The 13,356-nt window shown below is 38.7% G+C and overlaps 1 protein-coding gene across 4 annotated transcripts in view; it reads left to right on the forward strand.

Moving 5' to 3' along the window:
- LOC127517616 (cytosolic sulfotransferase 3) overlaps positions 1 to 13,356 on the forward strand; it is a 139,124-nt gene that overhangs the window by 21,157 nt on the left and 104,611 nt on the right. The window contains exon 1 of one of the 4 annotated variants that reach the window (XM_051903512.1): positions 8,857 to 9,117. The exons of 2 other annotated variants lie outside the window; for them this stretch is intronic. In XM_051903512.1, the coding sequence (XP_051759472.1) occupies positions 9,016 to 9,117 (102 nt within the window). In that variant the 5' untranslated portion in view covers positions 8,857 to 9,015. Of the gene's footprint in view, positions 1 to 8,856; positions 9,118 to 13,356 lie in introns of those variants that run through there. One more of the 4 variants, XM_051903511.1, reaches the window with a different exon arrangement.

Below are 13,356 nucleotides of genomic sequence, written 5' to 3' on the forward strand. Positions count from 1 at the left end.
CCTGACTGGTCTGCGGCTATGCAGCCCTTATACGCAACAAACTGCGATGGACTTTGTATTCTGACACCTTTCTATCAGAACCAGCATTACCTTCTTGAGCAATTTGAGCTACAGTAGCTCGTCTGTTGGATCAGACCACACGGGTCTGATTCCACATCCATCAATGAGCCTTGGCCGCCCATCACCTTGTCGCCGGTTCATCACTGTTCCTTCCTTGGACCACTTTTGATAGATACTGACCACTGTAGACTGGGAACGGTGTATTTTTTAAAAATAAAATAATGTTCATAATTAATTTGCACAAACTTAAACCTCTATAACCCTCTATATCTTTTTTTTTTTTTTTTTTACTTTTTTTTTACTTTAACAATAATCTGCCAAGGGTCTTCTTTAAGTCTGTGCTAAGTCTGTAACATTTTTATGATCGTTTTTTGACAGACATTTTTTGTCTAAAGTATCTCAGAGCAACTTTTTTAAATTGATGCACAAGGGTTAAGTTATTTTTCCATAATTTTAAGGACGGTTACACCACCTTGTTATTTTTGAATATTGAATATTAATTTTAATTTATAAATTGAAAACATGTTAATAGAAGAGGTGCACTGAGATTGTCTGTGAATTGCATTAAAATATCTGCACAGAGAAAAATATAATCGTTGTTTGTGAAGTTTGGGGCAGATCCGACATTGAATACCCGAGTTACAAGAACTTCCTGTTTCATGGCGAAACATCGAACTTTGTCAGGCCACCACGGACACGCCCTTCAGTGAAAAATCTAGATCTTCGCAATTTAACGTCGCAAAGGCCTTTAGATTAGACTGACCAAATATGACATTGATCTGATTAAAGCTCTAGGAGGAGTTTGTTAAAGTACAACGTCTGGAAATGGCAAAAAATGGCAAGTTAATTCAAAATATCTGACTTCCTGTTCAGTTTCAGATTTTGCTCCAAGAGACTTTTTTGTAGGTATTGGGCTGTTAAACGTGTGTACCGAATTTCAAAATCTATGTGAAATGTAGCACGAGGGGCACTTCATTAGGTGGCACTATCGAGCCATTTTGCCCCGCCCAATTCTGAAACCCATAACAGACGTAAATTTTCACCACTTCTGATGCGTGTGCAAAGTTTCATGAGTTTTCGAGCATGTTCAGGCCCTCAAAAATGCGATTCACTTTGGAGAAGAATAATAATAATTAAAGCTGCAAGCAGCGATGAAAGGGCCCTCGCACCCGGGCTCACCGCCACCCGTTGGCCTTAGGAAAACAGTGGGCGACATGCATGTAAGCGAGTAAATACAGGAAAATTATGGCCAAGCCATTTCAAAGTGCCACACTTCCTGCTGCCAACAGGTGGCGCTTTGACCGTAACTGAATATTGCCATGTAGATGACTTCAGGCCAGGACTATTATCGAACATGTGAAGTTTGGAGCAGATCGGACTTTGTATGCCTGAGTTACAACAACTTCCTGTTTCATGGCGTTAATCGCATACATTAGCACTTAGCCAATTGTTGCATGATTTAACCTGTTTCTAGTGTGTTTGGTACTTTGTGGCATATTGAAATGTGTTTCTGGGAGTGAATTACAGTGTAAAGCATGCCATTTTCTGTTGCCAGTACGTGGCTCTATGACTAACTGAATATTGGCATATAGATGTCTTTAGGCCAGGACTCTTATCACACATGTGAAGTTTGGGGCAGATCGGACATTGTATGCCTGAGTTACAACAGCGTCCTCTTTCATGGCGAAACATCAGACTTTGTCAGGCCGCCACGGACACGCCCTTTAGTGAAAACTCTAGATTTTCACAATTTAACATCGCTAAGGCCTTTAGATTAGACTGACCAAATATGATGTGGTTCTGGTTAAATCTGTATGAGGAGTTAATCACAGTGTAAAACATGTCATTTCCTGTTGCCTGCAGGTGGCGCTATGACCGTAACTGAATATTGCCATGTAGATGTCTTCAGGCCAGGACTCTTATCAAACATGTGAAGTTTGGGGCTGATCCAACTTTGTATACCCGAGTTACATAAACTTCCTTTTTCATGGCGAAACATCGAAATTTGTCAGGCCGTCACGGACACGCCCTTTAGCGAAATCTAGATCTTCGCAATTTATCGTCACAAAGACCTTTAGATTAGACTTACCAAATATGATGTTGATCTGATAAAAGCTCTAGGAGGAGTTCGTTAAAGTACAACATCTGGAAATGGCAAATTTTGCAGAGAAAATTCAAAATATCTGACTTCCTGTTGGTTTTCAGACTTTGCTCCAAGAGACTTTTTTGTAGGGATTGGGCTGTTACATGTGTCTACTGAATTTCATACCTGTACGTGAAACGTGGTGCAAGGGGCACTTCGTTGAAATTTTGTAGGTGGCGCTATCGGACCATTTTGCCACGCCTAATTCTGAGACCAATAACAGACATAAATTTTCACCACTTCTGACGCGCGTGCAAAGTTTCATGAGTTTTCGAGCATGTTTAGGCCCTCAAAAATGCGATTCATTTGGGAGAAGAAGAAGAAGAAGCGGAAAAATAATAATAAACAGAGCAATTCCAATAGGGTCCTCACACCATCGGTGCTCGGGCCCTAATAATCCTTAGGAGAACAATAGGCCCCTGTGCCTTAGTGGCTTGGGCCCTAATAAACGGAGCAATTCCAATAGGGTCCTCACACCATCGGTGCTCTTGCCCTAATAAACAGAGCAATTCCAATAGGGTCCTCACACCATCGGTGCTCGGGCCCTAAATATACAAGATAGACAATGTGCAAAATAGTAAATAGCAAAAAACCACAATATATAATATAGACAATTTTGTATGTACAGCTATGATATGTGCAAATTTGAAATATAAATAAATATGTTTTAAGTGACTTGCTGCAACGGACAACTTCATCCTTAGGGGATCACGTCTCATTGCACCTGTGTCATTACGCCACAGGTTAATGATGCTCGCGCATGAGGGACACCAGGGCATCGTGCGCACTAAGCAACGACTGCGCGATCTATACTGGTGGCCGCGGATGGATGAGTCGGTTATGTGCTTTATCTCATCATGCCACCTGTGTCAGGCTTCAGACAAAACCGCTAAAGTACATTCTGCCCCACTTCAGCCTGTGCCCTTACTAGCAATGGATGTAGTGGGCCTGTTCGAGTCAGCTACCTAGGATTGCCGCTATGCCCTTACTCTTATGGACTGTCATAGTAAATGGCCTGAAGTTGCGTTCGTGTCTTCAGTGAGCAAGTGATTCATTTCCTCACTTCTGTGTTTAGTCATCATGGGAACCCGGAGTGCTTAGTGACGGATAATGGACCTCAATTTACAGCTGCGGAATAGATTGTTTGCACATGATGTCATTGCTGCAGCGCGAAATGCGGCTGGAGGGCAAGGAGTGATCCCCCCCCAGATGTACCCAGATCTGGGCCTGATGAGTGTGTTTTAACTTGTCCTCAGCGTGTGAGATACTCTCCAAGGTGGTTGAAAGACTTTGTGCACTAAAAGAAAAAAAATTCTTTTGTATTTGAAGCCTGCTGTTATATTGGATATTTCTTGAATTCCATATTTAGTAGTGCATTCAAAGTAAAGGAAGTGATTTGCAAAGAAAAGAAACTGAGTTACAGATTTAGGTGTTCTTATGGTAATTTCTAAGTGAAAGTGTTCTTGAGTAAAAGGGGAATATGTTATGTTGTTTTGACACTAGGTCAAGTCAAGTCAAGTCACCTTTATTTATATAGCGCTTTTTACAATGCAGATTGTGTCAAAACAGCTTTACAGTGATAAATGGTATATAATTTTGGCTGCACAGCAGCTCTTAATGAAAATGCTGTCAATGTAGGCAGATGCAAAGCACTGTTGAATATCAAATGTCAAATGTCAAGTGTCCCCAACTAAGCAAGCCAAAGGCGACAGCGGCAAGGAACCCAAACTCCAACAGGTGACATCAGGTGGCAAACAGGTGGCAAATAGGTGTTAAAATGGAGAAAAAAAACCTTGGGAGAAACCAGGCTTAGTCGGGGGGCCAGTTCTCCTCTGGCAAACAGTGCTTTGTTACGATTCAGGTAGCTATCACAAGTCCGATAGGATCGCGACATTCGAAGTATTTATTCCAGTTCAATCCAGTTCAATCCATCGTATTCATCATGCCGGTATGGATGGTTTGTTGAGGAACTGTGCCACTGGCTGTCGTGTCGATGAGGCCTTCACAATGGATGATCTAGTTGACTCAATCTCTGCTGACACTTCAGGGGTGCGTTGTGGTCGTGTCAAGGCGTAGGTCCTCAATCTCACCTGGATGCGGCCTGGATCCGGTTGACTACGGTAAACCTCGGGATAAACAGAAAGACTAATATTAGCGTAGATGCCATTCTTCTTCTGATGTAATGAGTACATCTGGTGTTATAGGAAGTGTTCCCGGTTCCGGCTGACCTAATTTATGCAGCCTAATAATCCTTTAACGGATTTGAAAAAATAAATTGATAATGTGTTATGTGTATGCCAGGTTAAAGAGATGCGTTTTTAGTCTAGATTTAAACTGACAGAGTGTGTCTGCTTCCCGAACAATGCTAGGAAGATTGTTCCAGAGTTTAGGTGCCAAATAGGAGAAGGATCTACCGCCTGCAGTTGATTTTGATATTCTAGGTATTATCAGCTGGCCTGAATTCTGAGATCGCAATAGACGTGAAGGACTATAATGCATTAAGAGCTTGCTCAGGTACTGGGGAGCTAAACCATTTAGTGCTTTGTAAGTAATCAGCAAGATTTTAAAATCTATACGATGTTTAACAGGAAGCCAATGCAGTGTTGACAGAACTGGGGCTAATATGGTCATACTTCCTAGTTCTAGTAAGAACTCTAGCTGCTGCATTTTGTACGAGCTGTAGTTTGTTTAAAACAGTTGTTCCCTTGTCTATTAAAACATGTAAATATTAAAGAGTCTTTGGTGTTTCCATGGTTTCTACAAAATAAAACCAGAAACCAAACTACGAGCTGTAGTTTGTTTAAAACAGTTGTTCCCTTGTCTATTAAAACATGTAAATATTAAAGAGTCTTTGGTGTTTCCATGGTTTCTACAAAATAAAACCAGAAACCAAGGGTAACATGGGTATGACGCAATTGACACACACTTAGTGACACAAACTAGGTGTCACTAAGGGGTTAGAAAAGAAAAGAGGAACCAGTGAAGTAGTGTAGAGGTAGAGTGTATACATGGCTGTGCTGTTGCATGGGACTATTAAAAAGTATCCTACTTCATCATGCTTCCTGTGTCTAATCCATCTGTACAAGACACAACAGTACACACTTATACAGAATCCAAAAACAAGTTGGCAAAAGGAGAATATTCTTTAAAGGTGCAATATGTAAGAATTTTGCAGTAAAATATCCAAAAACCACTAGGCCAGTGTTATATATTTTGTTCACTTGAGTACTTACAATATCCCAAATGTTTGCAACTATTTGTAAATCGTGAGAAAATTGCAATTTTAACCAAGGCTCCGGGACGTGTGAGGAGTCGCCTGTCAATTGCGTCATACCCGCGTTACCCTTGGTTTCTGGTTTTATTTTGTAGAAACCATGGAAACACCAAAGACTCTTTAATATTTACATGTTTTAATAGACAAGGGAACAACTGTTTTGATATATTTATAGACAGAAAACTAATTATTGTTATATAGCTCAACACGTTTAATCTTATTGTTTAAATCTAATTTTCTTGATTTTTTTGCGAGTACCATGCTTTACCATGCCTCAGAGAAAAACACATTTTGTGAAGTAGCTAACAAAGCATAATCAGATGCAGCTTTATTTAGTAACAGTAATACAGCATTTTCTCCATCATACAATACGTTTTAAAATTAATTGCATGTCATTTATCAACACAAGCCATCCAGAATTTATTAATGATATTCTAAAATCGATCTAGCTTACTGCAGTGTGCAACAGTGTCTCACAGCAGCCACCGAGCGAACGCACATTGTAACGTTATAACATTTTCAACACACTCAAATGTATCTAATATGATAAACAGAGCTGCGTTACCTCATACTCATGACCGGAAAAGCGGAAGCAGCGCCGGCGACTGCGGCATAATAAAAGTTCTGCTGCTTGTGGCGTGTGTTGCGCAATCGCTCCAGCGGCCTCGTTCAGCTCCCACAACACTCGGTCCTGCTCTGCTTCATACTACAGTAACGTTAATAATCGCATCCATGAACATGATTTCTTCCCGAGTCTTATCCCAATTCTTTTCCACCGGCCGTTGAGGTGAAGACCACATGTCCCAACATTCCACGCTCAAACTTGGCGTCATCAAGCTACGCCTTTGTTTTGAACAGGCCTCTAGCGACCTCTAGCGAACAGAAAATATTACATATTGCATCTTTAACGAGAAAAGAAGACATAATTATTACTCGACTGCAAATAGGACATTCTGGTTTAAATCATTCATTATTCATAACAGGGAAACATCAGTCAGGATTATGTACTACATGCAATGAAGCAGAGACTATTGAGCATGTACTTCTACATTGTGCAGTATATACCAAAGAAAGAGAGGAGTTATTTAAGAAACTGAGAAACATAGGATTATTTAATTTCACTATATCAAATCTTTTAAGTTGTGCCTCAGGACAGACTATGAGAGAAATTCTTAGTTTTCTAAAGATAACAGGATTAGAAAGTAGAATTTAAAATTTCATATTAATACTATCTCCCTTTTTTTCCCCTCTCATCCTTCACGTTAATGCTTCACACTCCAGTCCAGTTGGTGGCGGCAATACACCATAAGTTGGCTTGTCAACCGCCATTAAATCGCACAAGAAGAAGAAGAGCAGCGTTGGCGGTGGCTTGAAGTGTGCAACAGCTTTGAAGTCTCATCTGCAACCCCAGACTTGTTAAAGCAAGTAGTTGGTGGCTCTCTGTGTGTCTTTACCTCATTTGTTGAACTTGTTGAAGTAGAGTTTCTGTCCTTTGTCTCTCTTATTATACTCTATGATTGAGACTTAAAATACAGAAGTGAGTGGTAACTTCTATAGTCATTTATTGTATGTTTTGATTAATCTTATTTGTCTTTGGTTTACGTGAAGTTTTCTAGTTTGATTCATATATTTCTTTATTGTGGGGTTAGTAGGGAGGTGAGTGCCATTTTGTTTTGAATTGACCTTTTTTTTTCTCCTGTTTATGTTAGCTAGGGAGATTTATTTTGCTGTACTTTTGTTTTCTTTTTAGTTTAGGTAATTTGGCTAATGAGGAGTTAGACTGATTTATGTTTGTTGTTTTGGCAATACCCCCCTCTGAGTCTGATACCTCTATTTATCTTTTGTATAACTTTGTAAATAAAAACGAATTTCTTTTGTGAAATATGTGGTTATTTGAGTTGTTGTAAAACAGTTCTGGGTCTGGAGATGAGGTGGTTTCATACTGTTACACATTCATTCACCATCATCCATTTTGCTGTTGCATTTCTCCCCTAGACCAATCAAGAAATCGTAACAGTCATACAACTCCATGGACCCTTTTCACAAACCATGATGATACATTTCCACAGTTATCAATATAGTTTTCATTTTTAACAAATTTAATACACATTTATTTCGCTATACTTTGTAAGTTAGTTATGACCTTGACAGTAAGTGGGAAAAATAAAAAATAAAAAAATAACACTGCTGCGAGGGTCTTTCTAATACAACAGCTGAGGCAGTGATGGCAAATATGACATCTTTTGACCAACGTAATGTCTGTATATTTTTTCCTCTTTTGGGAAATGCTATCATTGTTTTTCTTTTGCTATTGGAGCAATTTGGAAAAGAAAAATATTGCTGTCATCTCCTAGTCACCACTATAGAAGTTTACCCAACTCTGACTTCTGCTTCTGAGAACCCTGGAAATTTAAATAAATAAATCTTCTCTTTCCTTTTCTTTGGATCATGTTGATTGAAGTGTAAATGTCATTGATGAGCTAGACCCTGCAGTTGCTGCTTTTTAACTACTATTGCTGCAATTTAGCTACTCTAGTTGTTTTCAGTCTTCTGAAACTGTCACTTGACAGGCAGCCAATGATAATTTACAGAAGCTGAAAGACAGGCTGTAAAAGGGAAAATAAAGGAGTGAGGGACAGAAAGAGACAGAAAGATTAATAATAATAATAATAAAAAACACGTAAAAAGATAATTTCTATCATGAACAGAACTAAAGTCCTAAAAAAAACAATGCTGGGTATAATGCAGTGGTGTTGAAATACATTCCTAGGTTTTTTCTTTACAGAGTTCCAGGATTTTAGAAAAAAAAAACCACAGCCTAGCTGGAACTAATCTGGGACACTGGGGGAAAGGGCCTGTTCACTTCCTGGAGTCTCAGAGAAAAAAATACTAACTTTCTGTACCAACCAAACCTAGTTTTTCAGGGGCTCCACTAGCCCTGTTTTGTCATAACATAAATTAATTAAATCAAATTTCTGGTAACAATGTATTTGTTTGTTTGTTTGTTTGTTTGTTTGTTTTGTTTTGTTTTCTAAAAGGTATAGCATAGTACAATGCTCTACCTAAAAAGCTTTTAAGGAGAAAGAAGTCATAGATGAAGTAGGATATTATACTGTAACAAAAGAACATTCACCTACATTGTGGGGGAGAACAATACAAGTCAATGGAATGTCCAAAGAAAAATGTGTGTACACTGATTTGACCTACATTATGTGGACCAAAGTCCTTTTATTGTGGTGTATATTCAGACTTCAGGCCACACCCCCTATATTATGAGGACATGCCAAGGTACTCATAATTCAAATTGAGAGAGAGAGAGAGAGAGAGAGAGAGAGAGAGAGAGAGAGAAGGAGGTGGGGGGACTCAGATTTCATCTGTGACAATCATTGTTGAAAAGTGAATGGAGGAAAGGCTGTCTGAACTTACATAACTTGTTGTTTGAGGTTGAGTGTAAAGTCCAGAGAGAGAGGGCGACAGAGAGAGAAGACAATCACTGCATTATTACACCATGTAACATAATTTAACACGGAAGAGCTGCATGAAACATTTGAGGAAAGCAGAAGAGAGGAGCAAACAAAAAGGATCAAGAGATTTACAGTTACACATTTTCAACATAATGGAAATCCCAGACTTGTCCTCAGTGAGTAAATACATTTCTTGAAATTATTTTACGATATAATTGAAGAAATACCTCACCTGATTTATTAATCAAAAGCTGTTTTATTTACCCTTGGGTGTGGAAATTTAGGAATAAGGATGGGTGAGTTATAAATGAGAAATCATAGACACCATATGAAAATGATTTGGAAATAAAGAAAATCACATGATTGGAGTTTAAAGGCACTATAGAAAGTTTTATCACAGGGATATTTCTGCCATTAATCAACATTAGAAATATAATAATTAAATAATTGTGAAGTATAATTGTATTCATAAGTTATAGGTAAAACTGTACAATAAGGGTACATGACTAATTATGTATTAATACTTGAATTAATACTAACTTCAACATGAGCTATTGAGTATTGAATGCATGAGCTAATAAAAATGAATAAAGAGCTAAAAGAGGAAGGGGGGATATTGTGGGAGCGGGTTAAAAATGTTCCTTCCTTTTTTCTTTTTTTTTTCTTGTTACATGGTGGATTTTCTGTATATTTGTTATAAATGCCAATAACTAAAGTTTAAAAAAAAAAAAAAAAAATGACTAAGAGCTAAGAATGACTAAAGAGCTAACCTTAACTATGACCGGAATCATATGGATTCATGCGTGAATAACGGCAACCTTAATTAAATGATAGTTATTGCATTAAATCAAATAGGCTCTTTAATAATAAACAAGAAGTACTCTGACTTTGAATAAAATGTGAATAATTGTAATTATATATATTTATAATATTAATTGAATATAACGTGAATAATATTGTCATAATTTAAATGTTTGCCATCTGTAGCTTTATGACCTACACTGGATGACTAATGATTATTTTATCTAATCAAATTTGACTCACCCTACTAGATCCATCCACTCAACCCATTTAACCAACCCACCAAGTTCACTTTCTTTAGCAGCACCTGTATCCGATGAGAGCATAAGTAGTGGGTATTAAATCCATGATGCATTTCAGTGCAAACTTGATGCATATATTGCATCTCTTATTTTCTTATATTTATCTTAAATATGATACATCCTATTTTCACAAATACATATGTATATGCAAATGTGTATGTGTGCAAATGTCCAATTCTTCAATGTGTGAGCAATGTCTATAATCAACTGAAAAAAATCAACATGTCGATTAAACTATCTATAGTCAGTGTCTTTAGTCATGCAAGTCTGTCAAAATGTAAGTCATTTAGGAGTCTCATAAGTTAATCATGAAACTGTTTTAGAGAATACAAGTGGGCAGTAGTGGTTAGAGAGTCGGATCTAACCCTAATGGTTAGAGAGTCAGATTTGTGACCCGAAGGTTGCTGGTTCAAGTCTCAGTACCAGCAGGATATGTAGGTTTGGGGAGTGAATGAACAGCATTCCCTTCCACTCTCATTAAGCACAACTTGAATTGCCCTTTGAGCAAGGCACCTAACCCCATTCACTCCCTGGGTGCTGCAGCAAAATGGCTGCCTGAGGCTCAGGATGTGTGTGTGCACTTGGATGGGTGAAATGCAGAGCACAAATTCTGAGTAGGGGACACCATACTTGGCTACACATCATGTCATTTTTTTTATTTTCAAATCTTGTGTGGCCAGTTCAAGTAGGTATTCTTGGTCTTGAGTCTCACTTGACATGTTAACCTTCTTTTATCTTGGTGTGAATAATCCAGCATATAATCCATGAACTCCTTGGTGCTGTGTCGTCCACTACAAGCACAACATATCCCAACTGAAAGTTGTATGTCCTCACCAGACACTTCTGGCATTCTTGCAGTTGTGGTAGATATTCACCGATCCATCTCATCCAAAATAAGTCTTCATGTATTGAACCTATTGAACATATCGCCACCTTCGTCAAGAATACACATCATCCTTCTTAAGCAGTCCAGGTGGAAAAATGGCTGTGTATTCAGAAGGAGAAGATGGTTAGGAGTAAGAGCTTTCCAATCATTAATATCCATAGATGCTCAGGATATAGGACGATAATTAAGAATTAACACAACTTCACAAAAGAGACCATCATCATTCAAACGTTGTCCTCTAAGAATACAACTCAAAATCTTCCTTATTGATTTTATAAGTCTTTCCCATATTCCTTTTAAGTGTGAACCAGATTAAAAGTCCACTTAATCCCTTTCTGAAGCATAAATGTGTTGGTCTGATTGTGTTTCCAATTCCTCATTGCATCCTGCAGTTCATGCAGAATCTCAACAAAGTTAGTTCCATTATCTGAAAGCATCTCAGTTCCTTGATCTCGATATGTGATCAAATGGATTAATGAATAAATGAATGAGTCTGTATATTGAGAGAAGCTGCTATTTCAAGGTGAACAGTCCTTATCGTCAAACATGTGAAGATTACTCCATAACGTTTCATAACTCTTCTTCCTCGCTTTATCTCAAAGGGACCAAAGCAATCTACTCCAACATGTGTGAATGGTAGTTTGTCAGTTCATGAGTTCACACTTACAAATATGTCAGAATAAATGGTATGCGTATTTGGCGTGCTGTCCGAGTTGAGGGCTCAGAGATCTGTATTTGGCCCCAACCCAGAGTACTCCCCCTGTATTCCTGGCTGTGGTAGAAATAAGCCAAGAGTGAGGAGTCTGGGTTTTGGAGGGATGCTGGAAACTGTCAAGGAATGAAGGGGAGTCAACTATGGATACAGTGGTGGTCATAATTATTGGCACCCTTGGTAAATATGATCAAAGATGACTATAAAAATAAATCTGCATTGTTTATCCTTTTGATCTTTAATTCATAAAATTAGCAAAAATCTAACCTTTCATTGAAGGAAAAGAATTGAAAGTGGGGGGAAAATCACTTATGAAATAAATGTTTTTCTCCAAAACAAGTGTTGGCCACAATTATTGGCACCCTTTTATTCAATACTTTTTGCAACCTCCTTTTGCCAAGATAACAGCTCTGAGTTGTCTTCTATAATGCCTGATGAGTTTGGAGAACACCTGACAAGAGATCAGAGACCATTCCTTTACGCAGAATCTCTCCAGACCCTTTAGATTCCAGCTCCATGTTGGTGCTTCTTCTCTTCAGTTCACTCCACTCATTTTCTTTAGGGTTCAGGTCAGGGGACTGGGATGGTCATGGCAGAAGCTTCATTTTGTGCTCAGTGACACATTTTTGTGTTGGTTTTGATGTTTGTTTTGGATCATTGTCCCGATGGAAGATCCAACCACGGCCCATTATTGGATTTCTAGCAGAAGCGGTCAGTTTTTTTTTTTTTTATCTGTTGGTATTTGATAGAATCCATGATGCCATGTATCTAAACAAGATGTCCAGGACCTCCAGCAGAAAAATAAGCCCTCAACATTAAAGATCCAGCAGTATATTTAACCGTGGGCATGGGGTACTTTTTATCCATGTGTGCACCAAACCCATCTGGTGGGTTTGCTGCCAAAAAGCTCTTTTTTTAGTTTCATCTGACCATAGAAGCCGGTCCCGTTTGAAGTTCCAGTCGTGTCTGACTACTGAATATGCTGGAGATTGTTTCTGGATGAGCACAGAGGATTTTTCTTGAAACCCTCCCGACCAACTTGTGGGGATGTAGGTGCTGTTTGATAATTTTTTTTAGGCTTTCTGAGACTCAAGACTCAACTAATCTCTGCAGCTCTGCAATAATTATGACCACCACTGTATATATAGGCTTCCTCTCATGCTGATAAGATAGATGTGGTAATTGCTGATGACGAGTTGATTGGATAGATCATTTCCACATGCTGATGACCTGTAGTTCCATGGAGATGCCTGCATGGTACACACTTGGGCAAAGTTCTCCTTATGGCAGTACTAACACCAGGGATCCAATAATAAGTCATGTCCTGATTTTAGTAAGTTGTTAACAGTGAGTAAACTATGATGTGTCTCCTCAATTACAATCATCATGACACAATAATACAGGGGTGTCAAACCTGTCCAGGAGCACGCCCAGCACTGCACATTTTGAATGTCTCCCTCATTTAATACACCTGATTCAACGGCTCGACATTAACGCTTGTCCAGGACAAGTGGATTTCCCGACTGGACAAGCATAGCCTAATTAAAACTTCTTGATTCTGAATTTATTACATTCAGTGTAAACAGTGATTGATAATTAGGGCCCAAGCACCGATGTGTAAGGACCCTATTGGAATTGCTCCGTTTATTAGGGCCCAAGCCACTAAGGCGAAGGGCCCTATTGTTTTTCTAAGGATTATTATTAGGGCCAAAGC

This window comes from Ctenopharyngodon idella, chromosome 8 (assembly GCF_019924925.1).
Source record: "Ctenopharyngodon idella isolate HZGC_01 chromosome 8, HZGC01, whole genome shotgun sequence".
NCBI classification, from domain to species: Eukaryota; Metazoa; Chordata; class Actinopteri; order Cypriniformes; family Xenocyprididae; genus Ctenopharyngodon; species Ctenopharyngodon idella.